This window comes from Panulirus ornatus, chromosome 58 (assembly GCF_036320965.1).
Source record: "Panulirus ornatus isolate Po-2019 chromosome 58, ASM3632096v1, whole genome shotgun sequence".
NCBI lineage: Eukaryota > Metazoa > Arthropoda > Malacostraca > Decapoda > Palinuridae > Panulirus > Panulirus ornatus.
In genome coordinates this window covers 25082219-25105529 of record NC_092281.1, presented here as the reverse complement: position 1 = coordinate 25105529, position 23311 = coordinate 25082219, and the positions used below count along the sequence as shown (strand labels likewise).

The window sequence follows — 23311 nt, the reverse complement described above, 5'->3', positions numbered from 1 at the left end:
GTGTGTGTGTGTGTGTGTGTGTATGTGTGTGTGTGTGTGTGTGTGTGTGTCTATGTGTGTGTGTGTGTGTGTGTGTGTGTGTGTACATAAAATGCTTATATAAGTATATTATAAGAGTTGACAATGATACAGCAGAAGGTATGATAATAAAGAAAGGCTAACACACATAAACAGACGGACAGATACATTCGTCAACATACCATCACAGCCTCAAAATGTCCGCCTCTCCCACACTGTTAACACAGGCCCATGTTTACAGGGCGGTGAGCGAGGGTCAGGGTAATGCCGGATTATCTGTAACTTCCGCCGAATTTAATTTAGCTCATGATAATCACGTTAAACTTTCGTCCGTGATAATTTGCGTCATTTTCCACATTTAGCTTGTGTCTGTAACGCCGGTGTGTGTGTGTGTGTGTGTGTGTGTGTCAGAATGTTTACGTACGAAGGCCAGAGTCTCTCTCTCTCTCTCTCTCTCTCTCTCTCTCTCTCTCTCTCTCTCTCTCTCTCTCTCTCTCTCACACCACACACACCTTTCATCTCCCTGATCATTACCACCAACATAACATTTCCAAAGAGGCATCAGGGCCTCCCCTCCCCCCCACCGCCCCCTCCCATGAGCGAATGAGGTTAATTTACAACGACTAAGGGACGACCATCGGCGCCCCCTGACAACAACACGGGGACCCAGGTTCGAGTACGAGGCACCAGCAGCAGGCGGGTGGGTTCCCACCCTCTTCTACCCTACCCCTCAATGACCTCTCTCTCTCTCTCTCTCTCTCTCTCTCTCTCTCTCTCTCTCTCTCTCTCTCTCTCTCTCTCTCTCTCTCTCGACGGCATCCTCACTCATCTTCGGCGGGTAGGACCTTACCCTCCTCCACGTCACCCCTGGGCGTCACTCGCCCTTTGTCTGCCGGTGTTTGAGCTGCGTATTTTTCCCCCCTCGGGTGGCGCTTGTAACAATAATTGGACTGGGGGATTTCTCGAGTCTCCCCTCGACCATAACTTTGGAATCACACTGTCACCTTCGCCGTCGTGTGATATTAACCTTTTATATACGTCGTGTCGTACCGTTGTCCACAGCCGGGTTCCTCATGGAGGACCCGGCTGGCATAAGCAGTCTACTTCCTCAACGGTTTGGAATAAACGATTTTTTTTTTTTGAGTAGATAGAGAAGGGTTGTGACTGAGCTGGGCGGATATATATATATATATATATATATATATATATATATATATATATATATATATATATATATATATATATATATATATTCCTATGAGTCCACGGGGAAAAATGAAACACGAAAAGTTCCCAGGTGCACTTTCGTGTAATAATCACACACACACACACACACACACACACATATATATATATATATATATATATATATATATATATATATATATATATATATATATATATATGGCTTCGAATTCTGAGCGCCTTCTTTCGGCCCACACCCAACCCGGGTGCTCATCCTTGCTTTGGCCCGGGCTGTAGATGGGTATACCTGCCTTGGGTTGGTGTGTATACACCTTTTTGTACTGTATTGGGAGGAAGGTTTACGCTCGTGTGGGGCCCTCACCTTCTGAACATTTCCTGTCGTCATCCATCTACTTCATCTTCTGTTTGGTGTCTGTATTAACCAGTGTCCTCAGTCATTCTATGCTCCATTGATCCACCTACTTTTGTACTACAGAATCACTACGTCACGTTTTCTTTTTAACAAGTTTCACGCTTAATTTCACGTTGTGTGTTCTGTTCGCATCTGTCCCTAGATCTCTTTATGAATTCTTCACTGTCCACTTCATTGATCTCTTTTATAAACTTTTAAAGTCGTGATCAGGTCACCCCTCACTTTTCTGTCTTCCAAGGGGAGCACATTTAAAGCCTCTAGTCTCACCTCGTAACTCAGCTTTCTTTATCATAACATCATCTTTGCTGCCATCCTCTGGACCTTACCTATTCGCCCTTTGTCCCCGTTTGTGTGAAGGGCGACCAAAGTTAAGGAGTCTGTTCTACTTTTGGCCTTGAGTATTAACAGCTTGCTAATTTGCCATTAGGGACGATGTCGACTCTCAGGTCCTTCACACACACACACACACACACACACACACACACACACACACACACACACACACACACATACAGTCCTGAAGCTTATACCTTTCAGGGTGATAATCACATTTAGCTTCTCTTTCGCTTTGTCCCATCCTCTGTGTATGTCGGTCCTTTTCTCTAACGAAACAGCTGCTGGTATTGTTGCTCCCAGAGCACATTTCTGCCCTCAGTTCTCTGTAGATTCTGTGTGTCGTCTGGTCCTTATCTGTAGCTGAGCAGCATCTGCTGTTATTGTTCCAGCACTTCCCTGGCCAATGTTGTCAGTAGATTATATAAGCGTTTTAATCCTCTCCTCCCAATGAACAGACTCTAGCTCGTCTAGAAAAGACCCATCAGACCTGATTTGATTTTCAATGGCTTCGAAGTCTTTCCTGTTATCTTATATCTCCGAAATCCCCTTCACTAAACTGGATTTTGTATCAGACAGATTGATCTATATTTTCAAAATCTCTTAGATTCTCTATGACCTCATGATTCCCTTCATGATTCTTAGGTCGTCTATGACCTCATGATTCCCTTCATGATTCTTAGGTCGTCTATGACCTCATGATTCCCATCATGATTCTTAGGTCGTCTATGACCTCATGATTCCCTTCATGATTCTTAGGTCGTCTATGACCTCATAATTCCCTTCATGATTCTTAGGTCGTCTATGAACTTATGATTCCCTTCATGATTCTTAGGTCGTCTATGAATTTATGATTCCCTTCATGATTCTTAGGTCGTCTATGACCTCATGATTCCCTTCATGATTCTTAGGTCGTCTATGACCTCATGATTCCCTTCATGATTCTTAGGTCGTCTATGACCTCATGATTCCCTTCATGATTCTTAGGTCGTCTATGACCTCATGATTCCCTTCATGATTCTTAGGTCGTCTATGACCTCATGATTCCCTTCATGATTCTTAGGTCGTCTATGACCTCATGATTCCCTTCATGATTCTTAGGTCGTCTATGACCTCATGATTCCCTTCATGATTCTTAGGTCGTCTATGACCTCATGATTCCCTTCATGATTCTTAGGTCGTCTATGACCTCATGATTCCCTTCATGATTCTTAGGTCGTCTATGACCTCATGATTCCCTTCATGATTCTTAGGTCGTCTATGACCTCATGATTCCCTTCATGATTCTTAGGTCGTCTATGACCTCATGATTCCCTTCATGATTCTTAGGTCGTCTATGAATTTATGATTCCCTTCATGATTCTTAGGTCGTCTATGACCTCATGATTCCCTTCATGATTCTTAGGTCCTCTAAACCTCATGATTCCCTTCATGATTCTTGAAACGTTTCCTTCTCTTTATTTTTCCCTTTCATCCTCCGGGCTCCGGCTCTCGATGTGTTACCCTCTCGTTTTGTTCCTTAGCCAATTCCCAATGTTATTCTCTGGTGTTTTCATCTCATTTGTTGTCTTCTTTGCCCGTCTGGTTTTGCGTGACTGATCTTGGTACGTTCCAGTTAATTGAGTTCTTGCCAGACTTCTTGGTTCAGGCAGGGCGAGAGGTCTTAAGATTCTCCTTCCTAAAGTAATGAGTAAGAACGGTAAAGAAGATTAACATAACAAAATATACCCTGAAACCTGAGGGGAGGTGAGGTCCTTAGCTTACACACTGTGCTGCCTTTTTGGTCACACCTAAACTTTTGACTCGCCCTTTGGCAAGCCAGAGCTGCGCTTTTATGTACGGTAACTTAACTACACTTACTCACTTCACTCTAGTACAAATATGGGTCTCTTTAGAAGGGAAAGAAAAGGAAAGACGAGAGATTGAATCTCTTTAAGTTGGTAACTCTCTCGCATACGATTACAACCAGGGGAGCTGTCCATTCCCAACCCGTATTTAAACTCCCAAAAATATGGCACACTGTCACCACACTTTGTACAGCTCAGCTTTATGGACCTCTGTTGGCTCTGTTGCTGTCGAGAGCACAGATTGGTTCCCTTCTATGTCAAGTAACGCTGGATACAGACGCCAGTTCCTCAATTTCGTAGGAGCGGGGGGAACCTCACATGTTGTTGGATGATGCCTTGAGAACCCCCCTTGCCCTCCTGTGGCGCACAGACTATAAACACTACAAAGTATTCAGGCACGTCGTCTTGGCATAGAATCCTGTTAGCAGGCGTCTGGAGCAGTGAATGCTATTCAGGCGGTTTTGTCACTGGAGTTAAAGGAAACAGAGTGTAAGGGTTGAGAGTACTGTTGTGAGAGGCAAAAATCAAGGGGTTTTCTTCACAGTGGATCACCTCTGCTCTGAATTGAAAATAGGAACTGACGGAGCAAGTGTGTGTGTGTGTGTATGTGTGTGTGTGTGTGTGTGTGTGTGTGTGTGTGTGTTGTGTGTGTGTGTGTGTATGTGTGTGTGTGTGTGTGTGTGTGTTGTGTGTGTGTGTGTATGTGTGTGTGTGTGTGTGTGTGTGTGTGTGTGTGTGTGTGTATGTGTGTGTGTGTGTGTGTGTGTGTGTGTGTGTGTATGTGTGTGTGTGTGTGTGTGTGTGTGTGTGTGTGTGTGTATGTATGTATGTATGTATGTATGTATGTATGTATGTATGTATGTATGTATGTATGTATGTGTGTGTGTGTGTGTGTGTGTGTGTGTGTGTGTGTGTGTGTGTGTGTTGTATGTGTGTGTGTGTGTGTGTGTGTGTGTGTGTTGTGTGTGTGTGTGTGTGTGTGTGTGTGTGTGTGTGTGTGTTTTATGAGAAGAGGGTTTTACACTCATGTTCTCATGTCTCTTAACCTTGTATATATGCACTATACCTAGAACCGTTAGTACCTTACTTTGAACAGCCGGTTCTGAACCTGTACCTGCCGGCACCTGGCGGGCCAACACCTTACTTAGAACAGCCGGTTCTCTATCATGAACAGACGGCACTGTACTTAGAAAAGCCGAGTTTGTATATAAGATCAACCGGCACCATCCCGAAACGGGCGGAATCCGGTAACACACACACACACACACACACACACATACATACATACATACATACATACATACGTACATACGTACATACATACATACATACATACATACATACATACATACATACACACACACACACACACACACACACACACACACACACACACATACACATATATGTGTATATACATATGTATATCACACGCTAGGTAAACCATTTTTCGAGTCTGATTAGTGCGAGAGATTATGAACATAAATAATTCCACTGAACTGAGTGGGTCTTTGTTGGTGTGAAGTGAACTCTAGATCTGTGAAGCACAATACTGCTGGGCGGGATAACAGCTGATGTGCAATACGCCGCAAAAACACACACGCGCACACACACACACACACACACACACACACACACACACACACACACAACTGAGGTATTAGCCTCATCTCCCGGATTTATAGAGACGACCATTGAAAAACGCGGGTAATCTTCCGTTTCTTTTTGATCTATCTGCCGTTGTTGTTTTCCCCTGATATTAATACAGCTTTCCACAATCCCATGAAAGGGAGAACAGTTTTACCAGTCGATTTAGCCCGCTACAAAATAGGTATTCAGTTTAGAGGACGCTGTATAATGGAGAGTGTGTGTGTGTGTGTGTGGGGCTGTGAGACAAAGGGGTCGGCGTGACGGTAATCCTCCTCTGCTCCTCTTGTCTCGCTCATGTATTTACATTTCGTGTCAAAACCTCTTTTTTTTTTTTTTTGAGTCTCCATTGTTGCCTTCAGATAGTGTGTGTGTGTGTGTGTGTGTGTGTGTGTGTGTGTGTGTGTGTGTGTGTGTTTAAAGTCTGTCTGATGTCACACGAAGAGTGAAAAGTCACCCATAGTGAAGCTGTGTCATCCTCAGTTATCGAAAAGGATATAGTCTCGTCAGGTAACTTTTCATCCCAAAGAAAGAGTTCACCGCCTCTATATTATTTCCTTACAGGTGATTGTATCACAGTCTTGAGGCTCCAGCAGCCCTCATAAAAGGGGTACTGAGATGACACGATATATGTACTGGGGAGTGTGTGGAAAGAGACCTCACTGTCGGTTAGGGCAAGAATGGGTATGTTTGACGGTATAGTAACCCCGACGGTGTTGTATGGACGTGAGGCGTAGGATCGTAGCCTTAAGTTGCTTCATTGATATTCTGTATTTCAGTAGAATTCATACTGTACCTTGCGTTATCCTTCTTACTACCGATGTGCAAAACTCTGCATTTCAGATATGAATTATCATTTGCCAACTACGAGCGTAATCCATCAATTTACATACGTCGATTTCAATCTGTAATCGTATAATATTTGCCGTAGTTTTATTTCCCAGCTTAAGTTCATCTGCAGATTGTGACATCTTACAACGCATCGCATTCTCGGCCTCACTGATACGTCTGAGAAACCGAACCGGACCCAAGACAGATCCGTGTGGCACACCACTTGTGACGCCCAATCATTGTGAGACTTGATCGTTGATGAATGTTCTTTGTGCGCGGCCAGTCACCGACGTTTCAAACCATCTAAGTACAACCCCATCTTGACATTGTGACATAACTTTTGCTGGTAATCTCACGTGTGTCCATGAGATATCCACCCACGTTCCCTATCCTGCCGGATTAGATATGATCCAGCCAAATGCAATGGCACTGCTTGATGCTTCTCCTGCTAGACGAGACGAAACACAAAAGTGAGGAGAGTTTTCTTGCGATGATTTAAAGATAGACACCCACCTGCGCGTATGTGTACATTTATAAGACCTTTACATAAGAAAAGATTCACCGTATGTCGTGTCTATCTTGGATTCCTATGTGTGTACCTTAGATACATGATGCAGACACACGTCCAAAGAGACAGAGAGAGAGTGGCAGACACCTGGACAGCATTATATCCCAAAATACATACATGTGTCGAGCATCACCCGCCACTTAGACTAAATCGGAAAACTTCCTCCCCCAAATGAGGTAAAACTTACTCACACAAATGACTCGACGCCACATAATCACTGAGTAATTTACCTCTAACGAGAGGAAGTCTGCCGCGAGAGATTTCATCAAAGAAAAGAAGACATTTTTGTCTGCGAGTAAATGGAATTAAGTTGCTCGGTGAACTGAGGGCGTGGGGTGGGTGGGGCAATATATTGGTGAATTAAAGTGGCTCTCCAATAGTCGAGGAGGAGGAGGAGCAGGAGGAGGAAGTGGAGGAGGAGCAGGAGGAAGTGGAGGAGGAGTAACAGCAGAGGTGAAAGGAGGATGCTGTCAGGTCATTCCAGCTTTCCTTTTCAAATGGAATCAGACTGGAACACGTTTTATTTTTTTTCCCTGGTGTTGAAACTTTGGGATAAAACACTTATGCTTTCCAGTGGCGACCCATGTCACGATACCCCTCAGTTACACCAGTTGAAAATACCTGCAGGAACACAGCCAGTAGTCCTGTGTCAACTTTGTAAATGTTTGCGCCATCGCTCACCCTGGGCGATTATATGATGAAAACTTTGACCACAAGAGACAGTGGTCTCTAATCGAGTTAGAAATTCCCTCCACACACACACACACACACACACACACACACACACACACACACACACACACACACACCATCTCTGAGAATACGACAGAAGGATTACTACCCACGTATCTCTTACGTGTCGCATAAAGCAACTAAGGGAATCGCAAGCGGGAGGCTGGAAATCCACCCTCCCTTTGTTATTACTTTCCAGAAGAAGGAGCAGTGGAAGGAGCCAGTCCAGAAATTCCCTCTTAAGGCCAGTTGTCTGTTTCTCAAGATACTTCGCTAACGTAGGAAACTTGCGAGTAAGCATGAAAGATGCAATATATATTATATATCTTAATATATATATATATATATATATATATATATATATATATATACGAATAAAGTGCATATGAACGCGCACCTTCATAGAACATACAAACCTCCAACAGCCAGGATCGAACCTGGGACCCCTGTGCAAGAGGCAGGCATGCTAACCGCTAGGCTATGGGACTGTATAATAGGAAACAACTATTCGAAATACTGAGTACTCGAATACCCTTCGTCTCACAATGGTGAGCAACGGGGTCTATACTTGGTTGTTTCCGAACAGACGCACATAGCCAGCTGATAGCGTTTTACCGTTTTACGAACTAACTGTACAACGGAGTTTACCGTTTTACGAATAAATATTATACAGTCCGATAGCCTAGCGGTTACATGCCTGCCTCTTGCACAGGGATCCCAGGTTCGATCCTGGCTGTTGGAGGTTTGTATGTTCTATGAAGGTGCGCGTTCATATGCACTTTATTCGTATTCATATACCTCCGCGTTGTACAGTTAGGTTCGGTAAAACGCTATCAGCTGGCTATGTGCGTCTGTTCGGAAACAACCAAGTTTAGACCCCGTTGCTCACCATTGTGAGACGAAGGGTATTCGAGTACTCAGTATTTCGAATAGTTGTTTCCTATTATACAGTCCCATAGCCTAGCGGTTAGCATGTCTGCCTCTTGCACAGGGGTCCCAGGTTCGATCCTGGCTGTTGGAGGTTTGTATGATATATATATATATATATATATATATATTTATTTATTATTGCTTTTAAGCTATATTTTTAGAGGATTTATGTTCGAACATTTGTCTTTAAGAATCACTTAAAGGATTTAAGACCCTCTCTTAATGGTCCTTCGCACTTAGACTTAAAAACTCATTTCTGTTGATGTTTTTATTTATGCATTAATTGTCCTTTCTGTGTCTGAGGAATTCACCACAAGAGAAACCTGTCCTCCATACACAGTAACATGGGTCAACCTGACACCTGTATTACTCCCGTTTCCCCTTCCAAGGCACCATGGTCAACGCTGGCAGTACTCGCGTTCACTCTCCTCCGTCAACGCATCGTAACAGCTAGACTCCTCCACACTTGCCTCCGCGTCACCCCCCTCTAGCCATGTACCCTTCACCCGTACTCTCACTCGATGCTGTGTTTGCCCATTACATCTGACGAATTAAGTTGTGAAGTTGATACTACGGGATACTCAACCATCAAGGAATTACTCATTGTTTAAGACGACTTGAGAGGAATTCACAAAATTCATTCCAGCAGGAGTTACCTCCGACAAGACATAGCTGTAGTCTCCATTCACTGATGGTACGTGTGCCATTCTTCAATTTGAATCATAAGATATTCACGTCTTTCATGGCATGAGTCAGGCATACTGGGCCAATCTTCGATCATCGCATTGCCCTTCCTCCCTGCACCAGCAAGTTATAAATATGCATCAAAGGAGCTTCCGACGTCGGGGGGACCAAGCAACAGACGAACTTGGGAGCAGGCAAGCAAGCAGGAGGAGGAGGAGGAGGAGGAGGAGGAGGACAGGCATGCAGAGAGGACGCGGAGGGCCTCCCCCACCACCACCACCACACCAAACCGCACCACACACACACACACACACACGCCCGTCATGGCACCACACGTCCATTTGTTAGCAGCGACTGAATATTGCATGACTCAATCACCGGATCAAATACGAGGTTAGCTGACGGAACCTGCAGCACGCACTCTACCGGCCCCGCCGGGCGATGCCAACGCTGAGGGAATGTTTGCGCGAGGAGGTCGGGTCGGGGCGGGTCGGGGCGGGGTAACGCTGTTTATCTGCAGCAGTAATGTCGTCCAGATCACAAATGATAGAGCGGAGCGTAGCCATCCCCATGCATTTTGTAAGGCCTGAGACTGGACATCACCGTGGGTCATGTTGATACTGTTTGCCTTCCCCTCCTGCTGTGTGGTGGGAGGAAAAAGAGCGCAAGGTGTCATGTCCGTCAGGGTATACCTTCCCTCGCCCTGTACCTAGGCATCCTCCGTGGCGGTGGCTGAGCTTCCCACCCGGCGGGATACTGGGACGTCCCGCCTCACTGGTCGATCCCAGGACAGCTGTGACGGCGGCAGACACCACCACACCACCTTGTGGTGGGAACAAGTGTTCGAAACCCCCACCCCCTGGCTCCTCGTATTCGCCATAGGATCCTGAGCTGTACTCCACCACTGCAATTCTTCCTCGCCGCTCCTTTATTCCTTTTATATCCACCAGTTTATTATTATTCTATTTTCTCTACGTCTTTCACCGCATCCTCCCGATTACTTTACTTATCCTCTTATAATCAGTTTATCTTTGGTATACAGCTCTCTCATTCTTCCTTTATCAAATCAAAGCAGTTTCTATTTTTTTTTTTTATGTTTATTGACATTTTCTTTTTACCATTTCATCTTATGCTGTGTTTGATGTCCTTAAGCAGATGCCGTCTGGTTATTTCTCCACTTACTTCACTGGTTACCAGGTCTTTTGGGCCTCTGCTGGTGCCGAATTAACGCCAAACACGACAGCCACTTTCTTCATTGCTACACTGGACGGCCTGTGGAGTCGAGGAACGTATCGCTATAGAAGTTTTGGAGGTGAACCGATTATACTCAGTAGCTCCGTGTAGATCAGGTGGGTGGGTCGTGGCTGTGAACGTGGCCCACGTCGCGGGGCCAGACACTGAACACGTCAGATACACATCTGAAGTAATTCATGGGGTAATTTACGGTGTGTGTGTGTGTGTGTGTGTGTGTGTGTGTGTGTGTGTGTGTGTGTGTGTGTGTTTAAACAAGAATAACATTACTGCAGTTGGACGTGTTCGCCTGGTAACCTCAAATGAGTGCAACATTGAAGCGTCGTGGGAGCAGTTGGACGTGTTCACCTGGTAACCTCAGATGAGTGCAACATTGAAGCGTCGTGGGAGCAGTTGGACGTGTTCACCTGGTAACCTCAGATGAGTGCAACATTGGAGCGTCGTGGGAGCAGTCGAGACGAACCTCAACATATTGGTTGAGTGACGTGTGGGGTTGAGGGCAAGGTCAGCTAGCTACAAGGTGCTCACATCTCTGACTCGAATAACAAAGCAAGCGACCTTGTTCCACGTACTGCGGCGCTACTTTTAGCCAAGACGGCGGTGGTGGCGACGGAGATTGATGAAATTTTCATGGGAGGTCGGAGCGTGTGACATGCTGCTGGGAACAGATCTGTGTCCGAGGAAGATCTCCCGTGTACACGTGTTTTACAGTTTTACGTTTCGTAACAACGCCAGACTCTGGACGCCTCGACGTGTTCTGAGAGTCAGACGAGAATCTTTTGTCTCCTTCACACGCGGTTGTGTCATGTATGTCTCAGGGATGGGGTGGAGTCTCATCATCATATCTCAGCGCTTCAGGACTGGAAACACAACTGGTATGAGCGCTGGGAAAAGACTTGGAAGGTGACCACAACGAGTGTTCTCTGTAGACTATTTCCATACGAGTGTTTCAATGGTCGTTGGCGCCTGAGGATCCTTGGGTGATGCCAGGGGAAAATACAGTCGTGTGTGAGGTCGACTCTCAGCAGCGTGAGGATGGGAGATGATTACAGTGTAAGAAACTGCCACCTGTGGTCGTCCTGACTACGTCTGTGGTGACACTAATACTGACTCGCCCTCTGCGATGATATTAACTTGACTGGTGTGATGGTGCTAACTTCCCATATATGTAGTGGCATTAACATTAACGTGCCATCCGTACTGGCATTAACATGCCATCCGTAGTGGTATTAACTCACCATCCGTAGTGGTATTAACTCACCATCCGTAGTGGTATTAACTCACCATCCGTAGTGGTATTAACTCACCATCTGTAATGGTATTAACTTGCCATCCGTAGTGGTATGAACTCACCATCCTTAGTGGCATTAACTCACCATCCGTAGTGGCATTAACTCACCATCCGTAATGAAACCACCTCCCTCCTACATGGTACATTTCACACCACATGATTGCCGTCGCCTCGTCGGCTGAACACCAGCAACGGCGGATCATTGTCTAATTCACGGAGCTTTGACGAGGAACCTTTGAACTGTACCCCTGGCGCCACAGTCGCCAAGAAACCTACTCGCATCAGGTATTCCGAGTGTCATCATGTTTTGTGTGTACAAGCTCACGTTCTGACGAAACCACTAGCTTACTACAGAGCCAGGCCGTCGTATCCAAACCCATGGATACGACAACCTGGCTTTTCATCCATGCTTTAAGAGGCCAGGTCAGAGGCCAGGCCAATCGTGCCAGTAGGTCGTATTAACGACATCAAGTGAGGGGGGTGAGGAGGATAAGTTTGTGATGAGACGTGGCTGGAGATGAGTGCTGCTGGTGCGTGCAGTTGACACGTGGTCGGGCTACCACGCGTTCCTAGCCATAAATCACACCCCGTCCTGCCAAGCCTTCAATCCTGGACCCCCCAAAATCGACCCATAAAACAACCGACCTGGTTAGTCTGCCATTGGATCTGGTCGACATTTTGGTACCTGGTGTTAGCCTAGGGTATATATATATATATATATATATATATATATATATATATATATATATATATATATAGAAAGGGGGAGTGTATTAGATGGAAATGATTAGAGTATTCAGTTGACTGTGTCATATGGACTACCGTAAGAAAGTAATGAAAAACAGAATGTGTTTAGATCGCAACACTGTGGTGTATCCCTGTGGCCAGTACAGCTTGTGTGGTAGGACCTACCCACACACCTACCCACCTGCCTGCCTGCTTGCCTGCTTGCCTGCAGGTGGTGAATGACGGGCGTTTATGTCTTGCAATCAGCGTGCGTGTCAGACGCTGTTTTTAACCTGCTTCTGTCTTTGTGTCAGGGGGGCAGGGAGGGTAGGGAGAGGTGGGGGTAGCATGCGTGCGTGTGTGTGTGCGTGTAAACATGCACGTGTTGACATGGTCCAGGGAGACGATGGACTTGATTTACGCAGATTTTTTTTTTACAGGGACGGTCGTCCAGCGGCAGCGGGCAAATGCCATTTCGGCCTACGCTGCCGGCCTTACGATGTACCCGAACCTCGAGTGTGTGAACAGATCACACATACGCGGGATAGCAATTTACAATGCGTGACCATTTTTTTTTTTCTTCTAGATTTTGGAAAGTGACTCCAGCAGGCTGTAATGATAACATTGACCAAGAGTCTAACTGCTCGTTAACTGCCGCATACGAGTCTTTAATGGCTCATAAAATCCCAGTACAGAGGATAGAACTAGCTATTTCATCTGAATATAGAGTTTAACAGACGTTTGCTAACCATATGTTCCGTCAGGGGAACAGCTGTGAGGTGGGGGTTGTGCGGGGGAACAGCTGTGAGGTGGGGGTTGTGCGGGGGAACAGCTGTGAGGTGGGGGTTGTGCGGGGGAACAGCCGTGAGGTGGGGGTTGTGCGGGGGAACAGCTGTGAGGTGGGGGGGGTTGTGGCACTGGGGAGGTGGGGGATGCCTTGCATGTCTCCCTGCCACGGATCATCAGCAAACTGTTATTGTCTCGTTTGGCACAGTCTTGCTCGAGGAGGAAGTTGTAACCTCCACCTCTTCGCTACTTTCTCAACTCTTCGTGACCTAACCTCGAGGGTGTGAAGATCTAACGCTATAGTATAAATGGTGTCGCAAGAAGCGCAGCTTCTGTAAATAGACACACACACAAACACACACACACACACACACACCTATATTTATCGGGCTCAACAAAGGCACCAGTTGCATGAATAAGCAAGCGCTACTTTATCAGCGGCAACAACGAGGCTTAAGCTCCTAAGACCGCGTCATGTCATGAGCGTCTGGCTGGCCCCAGCAGCGGTGGTTCCTGGTCTTAACTGAGATCCAGGATTTGGTTTATGTCAGGATACAGCCTCGCTGCTCGCATCACACACACTGGCATATATATATATATATATATATATATATATATATATATATATATATATATATATATATATATATATATATATATATATATATATATATAACATACAAACCTCCAACAGCCAGGATCTACATATATATATGTAGATATATATTTGCCATTTCCCACGTTAGCGAGTTAGAATGGGGAGCACGCTAAGGTATAGCCTCATTCGCTCACATTCAGTTTGTAACTGTAATGTGTTATGCCACGATACCGATGCCCACTATACACGTCCAGGTCCCACAGACCTTCCCGTTGTTTTCCCACGACCGCTTCACATACCCTGGTTCAACCCAATGACAGTACGTCGTCCCCTGTATACCACATCGTTCCAATTAACTCTATCCCTTGCACGTCTTGTACCCACCTGCATGTTTGGGCCCCAAACTTTCAGAGCATCTTTCTGTCTATCCTTCTATCTTCTCCCTGGTATCTCCCCTTTTCATCCCCCCACCCCTCCCCACTTCTTACATGCATACCCACTTAGTCAACCTTTCCTCATTACTCCTCTCCATATGTTCAAACCATTTCAGCACACCCTCTTCAGTTTTCTCATACATATGTCTCGTACTACTACACCTCTTTTTTACCCTAACATTTCTTATTCGATCCACTCCCCCCCCCCTCCCTCACACCACATATTTGTCTAAGGCCCACGTCTTGCACCCATACAGTATCGGCGGAATTACTGCCCCATCAGATATACCCACCATTACCTTTCAATACATACCCTGTGCGCCCAGTCCCTTTGCCCCCTACACCCGTCTTTTGGTCTCACTTCAGCTCCCATGGTTCCATTCGCTGCCCTGTCCACTCATTGGTATCTAAAACAATCCACTTCCTCCAAGTATTTCTTTTTTCCAGATAACCTGTCTCTTTTCATTGCTCAACGTAATAACTTTATTTACATTTACCCTCAACTTTCTCCTTTCACATACACACACTCCGAGTCTCAGACACCAACCGCTGCAGTTCCTCACTCGAATCTGCCACCAGCGCCGTGTCATCAGCAAACAACTGGCTCACCTCCCTAGCTCTCCCTTCCCCCCCTCCAGCACCAGACAAACTAACTACCTGCCCCTCTCTCTCTAAGACCCTTGCATTCACCTCCCTCACCCTCCCATCCATAGACAGATTGAACAGCCATGGTGACGTCATACATGCCTGCACCTGCAACAACTCGCCCTCCCTCTGTTACTCACTCGCACCCTCGCCTTACTCTGTTAACAAAACCTCCTCACTGTTCCTGATAGCTTTTCACTTACACCACATACTTGTATCACCTTCCGCAGACCATCTTTCTCAACCCTGCAGTACGCTTCCTCCAGATCCAAAAAATGACTCTTCAGATCTTTGTTTCTCTATTTTCAACACTCAATCTTCAAAGCAGTTACCTGATCCACATATCCTCTACCAATCCAGAAGCCACATGGGTTGAAAATATGATTGAATGAGAAATAAAACATATTCAAGACGTTGACATTGTTCTCAGACACTTTAGTCTTATCAGTGGCCTTTCTCAAATGGTAATTTTAATTACATGTAACTACGATGAGATTAGGCTAGACGACGGGGCAAACGCAGAGTTACGTGTTGTCAAGTGTTGTGTGTGTGTGTGTGTGTGTGTGTGTGTGTGTGTGTGACAGTGATTTGGTATATGTGGCCTTAAAAAATCAGTCGCCTGGAAGGAAAAGACAGCTCCTTGGGACAAGGGAATGACACTTGACAGCCACTGAAATGATGGCTTACTGCTCATCTGTCACTTAACCCCGCTCAATAACAACGCTTAATATTGATGGATAGCTTTTGATCACTGATTGGCACCATAGACGCACATGACTGCCTTTTTTTTTTTTTCACTTTGCGACCCTTGAGTATGATATGACATGACCTCTTTCCTAGGCCCACCTTCGAGGTCAATCATACCTGAGAGGGTCGTTGCACCGTCGTGAATAAGGGGTTCAGCGAGGCGGGACATCCATCGCGATGAGTGACCACGACGAAGCCAGGTGATGGGAAGGTTCCTGTGTGTCCCAGGGATAAAACTGACCCAGAATCCCAACCCCAGGCAGGCAGGCAGGCAGGCGGGAGGGAGAGAGAGAGAGGGAGGGGACTCCGACCGAACCACCCGTGTGTTTGAAAAGAAGAGAATGACTCTGTTTACCGCCATTGTTCGTGGGTTGGGATGGCCAAGTTCGCCGTTAGTATCAGCTCGCTGACCTCCAGGCCAAGTTTTTTTTGATCTCAAAAGTTAGATAAAACTTTTGAGTTTTATAATTTAGATAAAACTTTTAAGTTTTATAATTTCGTGTTTCACAAACTTCTTCATAAGTCTTGTGCTATCCTTCTGCTCTACAGCTCTCAGTCTTTATGTCCACGTCTCCCCCGGGTCGTCTTCCTGGTGCAGTGTTTTACATTCATTATTTACAATTTACAATGTATTCGCACATGGCTTAGAACTTTGTATTTTTGCCAATGCTTTAAAAGGTTTCCTGTTTATTCTCGTTCATTCATTTATTGTCTGAGATTATTATGTATTTATAACTTTCATTTAATTATAGCCGTTTTATTAACACAATCTGGATACTTCGTACTCCATCCTCTGCCTGACTGTGTGTGTGTGTGTGTGTGTGTGTGTGTGTGTGTGTGTGTGTGTGTGTGTGTGTGTGTGATATGCAAATAAAAAGATTTGATCAGACAAAAAATCATTGAAGGAACGAACGAAAACCCGGAAGATAACGAGAGGTGACAAAAGATTGTGTCATGTGGTGTTTATTAAGGTTAAATCGCCTTGTGTACACAACCTGGAATAGATGAAGACAAACATGGCTGCCACACAGACAGCACTACGTAATTATGGATTAAACCGATGTAATATTTACTTTATATCCAACCCTATTTATTTATGTTTACAGACCTCAGTTTACTGTGTTTAAAAACACATTCTTCTGTGGCAATAAATTCTAATAACAAGATGATATGACTATGACTGATTTACCGGAGCCGATGGGCAATCTATGAACTCAAATATATAATCAGATAGGCAAATGATATTTGCATTATTAATGAGTGAATGTTATTTTAATGACAAGATCCGCGGATTAACTCCATAACTGATGTATCAGCTAATGTAATAACGGCTTTTGCCGCAGTCCATGGCTTCAGTTGGTTCTGACCTCAGTTGCTAAGGCGTCAAATGTGTCCAAAGTGATCAGGAAGGAGCTCTATTCTGATTGGTCATGCAGCAACCCTTTTCCTGATTGGTCACGTGATAGCCCTCTGCTCTGATTGGAGTTCAGTTTTGTGTTAGATATTCTAGATAGTCTGTGTCTTCAGTGCTTCATTCTGACTGGCCTTTGATTAGCCACCTTGTTCTGATTGACTGAGAGGTCAGTTGTGTCTGCTTGCTCTGTTCTGATTGGCCATAAGGAGTCCTTGCTATGATTGGCAAGGAGACCACCCTGTCTGAAGTGATTAAAAGGGAGTTGTCTTCCTGATGGTCAAGAAATATAAAGCACTTCTCTCCTGATTGTGTGGCCAACAGTCCTGTTCTGATTATCAGAGAGGGATCTCTGGCCCGAGTGGTCAAGGGACGGCTTTTGTCCTGATCGATCGAGTGGTCTGTTTCTCCCTAAGGTGTCAGGAAAGCAATTGGATCCTGATTGGTGAGGAGTTACCTTCTTTGTCGTGAATGATTGAGAAGCAGTTGTTTTGCTTGCTGCTTTTGGCCCGAAGTCTCTTTTTTTCCCCTCCAGAGCGACGAGCTGGGCCAGGCTGGGCCAGGCCGGGCAGGGGGAAGCTTGGCCGCATCTGTCTGTCATCATCTCAAAGAGTTTTCGATAACATCGTGAAAAGAAGATCAGTTTTCTCCCAGTCTAAATGTTTCGTACCACCCGTACAGAACCGATCGCTCATACGTCCCGTCCATATATGTTCGAGTGCTTGAAAGTAGATTAATTTCATGGCAAGTATCCATCTTATCCGGAAATATATATATATATATATATATATATATATATATATATATATATATATATATATATATATATATATATATATATATATGTTCTTCCCCGAAGTTCGTAATATATTCGATCAGATGGGAAGCTCTGAGATATCTCGCTTTATAGCTTGTCGTTAGTGTTGGGTAATGTGTCATTTCTTCCCAAACAATATCTATATATATATATATATATATATATATATATATATATATATATATATATATATATATATATATATATATATATGTATATGAGATACCGTGTCAAGAAAAAGAACTAAACCGACGTAGTAATAAATCGTAGTAAATACAGATGAAAGATAAGTATGTAGAGGGACGCCAAAGAGAAAAGCTACAGTTCGCTGAATTCCGAAAAGATGGAAAGAAAGGAAGGAAGAAAAAAATAAAGACTGGAAAGACTTGTTGCAGGGTCAGGGCCACAGAAAATGTTTACATCTTGCGATTTCAGCAAAGCCGAAACTCAGAAGCCTTATGACCAGGAAGACCAACAGAAAACGTTTACTCTCCTTACGTTTGAAAGCAATGCAGAAATTGGAGAGGAGCTCTCGTACTTGTAAAGCACGGGCGGAAACTTGCTCTTCTTGAGGCTTCAGCAAGCAGTATCGAAGCTCAAAGGTCTCTTGACGACCAATAGCCTCTGATGGAAGACGTTTGCTTCCACGAAGCACAACAGAGTAAAAGTGAAATCACTTTCATCCACATTATAGTCTCATCCGTTCAGACCCCCTGTGGTTTGAGAGCTGAGCTGAAATCCCTCCGGGTGACTTTCTGAAATGGTGAAGCTGGGAAATCTCTTCCAGGGAACTAATTGGAAGGAATGTGTTTCATAGACCGCAACATTTCCAGGCGAAAATTGACTAGATCACTTACCAGGAGCCTCGCAGTTTTGAGACCAGATTGGCTGGAGAGGTTGGCTATTCCAGGTAGAAATATTCACTTCCAAAGAATAGGTTTATAGAGGCTACTTTCCAGAAGGTATCTAGAGAACATTTAAGTGGAGACCAGGCAGGTAGGGCTTATGCACAGAAAGATTGACCATCGAGAGAAGAAGGTGGATGGGCTGTACTAGAGAGGAAAACCCCCAACATCTAGAACACAGGCTGGAAGAGTTACTTACCTGGAACCTCGCCTTCCAGAGAAGAGGTTGAATACGCTACACACCAGAAACCTCGTCATAATGAGAACGTACTACACGTACTTCTCAATAGAAACCTTGCCATCTTGACACCAGGTTGAATGTGGAAGTTACCAGAAACTCAAGCTTCCAGAGACACACCCTCGTCTTGAAGACAACAGATTAAACGTATTACTCACACAAACCCTGTCTCCAAGAGAACGCACCGGACGTACTGCTCACGAAAGAAAATCTGGTTCTCGAGGGAAGAGACAGTGGGTTACTCACCGGTATAGTACATCTGGCGGGCCATGGAGGGACAATTGAGGTGTCTGCTGTTGGTGAAGTCGATGTTGGTGCGCACCGGCCGATGGTACATCTGCTGCGTCGGTCGGAAGTTATTCACCATGCGGGCCTTCGGCGTCTTCTTCGTCCCCTGGTGGAGCTTCCGGAGGGCGTGCAGCTACCGGCAGGAACAACAACTTGAATATTTGATGAAGACTTAACCCTCCCAGTCCAGGGGCGATGCTATGGCTGGCTGGCTCGCTCGTGGAGGTGGTGGAGGGTGGAGTGGAGGTAGTTGGAAGGTGGAATGGGTTAGGGTGGAGTTGAGGTAGAGTGGATGGGAGATGGAGTTGAGGGGTATTGTGGAGGGACTGGTAGGTAAGGAAGGGGTTCACGAGGGAACACAGAAATGGCAGGGGAGATTGTCCTCTGCCGTTTGCATGTACCCCTCCAGGTATACATGAACATGAATGATAAATGATATGCAGACATCAAACACAAAATCTGGCTCCGGGAACATAGAGTCATTCAAGTTATTCATTGAAGAATCTTAGAATTTTGAATATTCAATCGAAACAACGTTCCCTCCTTACTCTCATATGAGCCAAATGGAAATACCCTGACACAAACGTCTCTGAAACACTGTTCTTTAATGACAGTGAAATATAGTTTGTCTGGTATTGCACGAGGAGAACAAGTTGTTCTAGTTCTAATTCCCCCTCTGCTCTAATAGTCTTGTGCATGATAAACCAACCAGCTCACCACAGGTACACAACTCGGCTTCAAAGTAACCTGCAGAATATTGGCAAAGGTTGTGGTCTCGGGGTAAATTGATGGATTATTACTGGCCAGCGTATCAAGAAAAGAAAAAAAAAAACATTGCCCCTCCGTGCTGTCTCTGTCTGTCTGTCTGTCTGTCTGTCTGTCTCTTACTGCCGCTCAGTGAGATAGCACTTCAGTGGTTGTCAAGTGTCACGCCTTTGAGCTAGTTACGTATCTTTTCCTTCTGACTCACCCGTACGTGGGCAGCTGGCATACAGCCCACAAACGCACGATCTCTTCCCTCCCACACGTAACACTTGCCAATGCGTACCTCACACTACTCGTCTCTCGTTCCTCTATATTTTCCTGCGGTGTGGGCTACGCGTGAGCCCTACTTGTTGGTAAATATGTCGTTGCCAGTGGTCGTAAATAAGCTTACCTATATCCCTATCCCTGGGCCCTGCTCAGGACAGCCTAGCCTTACCCATCACACTCCCCAAGCCTAATGATATATAGTGGGTGAGGTATTGTCTTCTGGACCGTGAACGTAGGCCGGAGGGGCTGTCGGCCCTAGCCTCACGAACACCTGTAGCCAGCCACCTTATGGGAGGAACGGCCTTTGACCTATTGCTCAGAATAAAGACTGTCTGTCCCTGGGCGCAGACACACACACACACACACACACACACACACACACACACACACACACACACACACACACACACACATATTTAAAACGTTGACATGGAGGATTGCAGTAGTGGTCCATATAAAGAAAAGAGATCAGTGTTATACAAAAGGGTTTTGATCTAGATCATAAAACCCCCTTAAGGATTGCCGTACGACCCTTTAAGACGGAGATGCGAACCCTGAGCGCCATAGTACGACCTTTGAGAACGACGGTACGACCATTTAGCACGTGGGTACGACCCTAGAATTCGACGGTACGACCACTGGGTCATGTTAAAGGCCAGACCATCATACTCAAAGGATTGAATCGTCGGGCTTAAGGGATTAAAGTTGCCTGTGTATAGATGCTGTTGTTAGAGGCGGTCTCAGCCAGGATAACCTGAGGCTACCAGTTCCAGCCACGTCTGGAACGCTGGAATGTATCAGAAACCCAGACTGTGCCGCCTGCCCAACACGAACCTCCCTCGCGATGACACAACATCGTTTGTTTGTTGTTTGTCTATAGATGAGAGTTATCAACGTGTGCGCCCAAGAGAAATATACATATTGTGTTCTACCCAGACTTGTGGCGATGAGGCGGAAGAAGCAGAAGGCGATGAAAGGACGACTTTTAAACGTTTTCTAAATTTCATGTTGACTTGTATCCAGCCAGCCTTTTGGGTGTGGCGGTTGTGTCAGTCGACCTCCTTCAGCTGTGTGGGTGGTGAAGGTGGCGGCGGTGGTGCTGAAGCTTCAGCTTTACTGGATCGAATGGTCAAGTGGTCATTAGGCCTGAATGCGTTCGGTTGTGTCATACACGCGTTCAACACACATTCCCAAACAGAACCGTATCGCAGGCCACAACTGTGTGTAATAAGGAGGCAGAGGAGCGTGGGCGTTTGGAATAGGGAAAAACCAGTAAACGTCCCGTAAAGGTAACAGGATAAAGTATTAGATTATCTTGGCCATGCCCAGGTTAGAGGATCGAGTAAGGTAATGCCTGTAGTGAGGGGGCGTTGAGACGACACAGACAACACCAGAGATAGCGACAGATGAGACTGAGAGGCTGGAAGAGGTACGATCGACAAGCGTAGATAGAGGATGGACCAACTCACTGTACTGATAGATAATTATCTCTGGAAGTTCCTGCTATTACGAACAGAGAAACATACAGTACGAAAGAGAAAACAAACATAATTTCACTAATACCGTCAGTATGTGGTCTTCGAGATCCCTCAGAACTATACAGTAATGTAAGTATATACTGAAGACTGATACGACTCCTTTTATTCACATTAAATCCTCTGATCTTATTACCTGACTCCGTAACAGTGGCGAGTTTGCGCTAATGTAGGAATTAAAGCAACACTCACGGTAATGAAGACTTAAATCTCCCACTTCCAATTCATTATATAAATTACCTTGAATAAACACTGCGCTACATCTAGAACGCTAATACAAATGTTTCCACTTGATAATTTAATCAAGTTTATGGGTTATCAGTAATTTTGTCGGATGGAAGATGACCCCAAGAAGGGTGTTGCCAATAACGGTTTCTCATTTGACTAGTCATTTTGGTACTTGAGGCAAAAGCTGCTGGTAACACTGAAGACTTCGATTTAAGAGCGTATATATATATATATATATATATATATATATATATATATATATATATATATATATATATATATATATTTTTTTTTTATACTTTGTCGCTGTCTCCCGCGTTTGCGAGGTAGCGCAAGGAAACAGACAAAAGAAATGGCCCAACCCCCCCCCCATACACATGTACATACACACGTCCACACACGCACCATATATATATATATATATATATATATATATATATATATATGGTTTGGTCACATGGACAGAATGCGTGAGGAAAGATTGGCGAAGAGGATATATGTGTCAGAGGTGGAGGGAACGAGGAGAAGTGGGAGACCAAATTGGAGGTGGAAGGATGGAGTTAAAAAGGTTTTGAGTGACCGGGCCTGAACATGCAGGAGGGTGAAAGGCGAGCAAGGAATAGAGTAAATTGGAACGATGTGGTATATCGGGGTCGACGTGCTGTCAATGGATTGAATCAGGGCATGTGAAGCGTCTTGGGTAAACCATGGAAAGTTCTGTGGGGCCTGGATGTGGAAAGGGAGCTGTGGTTTCGGTGCATTATTACATGACAGCTAGAGACTGAGTGTGAACGAATGTGGCCTTTGTTGTCTTTTCCTAGTGCTACCTCGCGCACATGCGGGGGGAGGGGGTTGTTATTTCATGTGTGTCGGGGTGGCGATGGGAATGAATAAAGGGAGAATATGAATTATGTACGTGTATATATGTATATGTCTGTGTGTGTATATATATGTATACGTTGAGATGTATAGGTATGTATATGTGCGTGTGTGGACGTGTATGTATATACATGTGTATGTGAGTGGGTTGGGCCATTCTTTCGTATGTTTTCTTGCGCTACCTCGCTAACGCGGGAGACAGCGACAAAAGTAAGATAAATAGATATGAATAAATATATATATATATATATATATATATATATATATATATATATATATATATATATATCTT

At 45.0% G+C, this 23311-nt stretch overlaps 1 protein-coding gene across 2 annotated transcripts in view; it reads right to left on the bottom strand.

Annotated features, from left to right (window-relative positions):
- Window positions 1-23311, bottom strand: part of LOC139766679 (carbonic anhydrase-related protein 10-like) — a 401338-nt gene that overhangs the window by 9679 nt on the left and 368348 nt on the right. For both annotated transcript variants that reach the window (XM_071695592.1, XM_071695591.1), the window contains one exon: window positions 19304-19478. In XM_071695592.1, the coding sequence (XP_071551693.1) occupies window positions 19304-19478 (175 nt within the window). The remainder of the gene's footprint in view (window positions 1-19303; window positions 19479-23311) is intronic.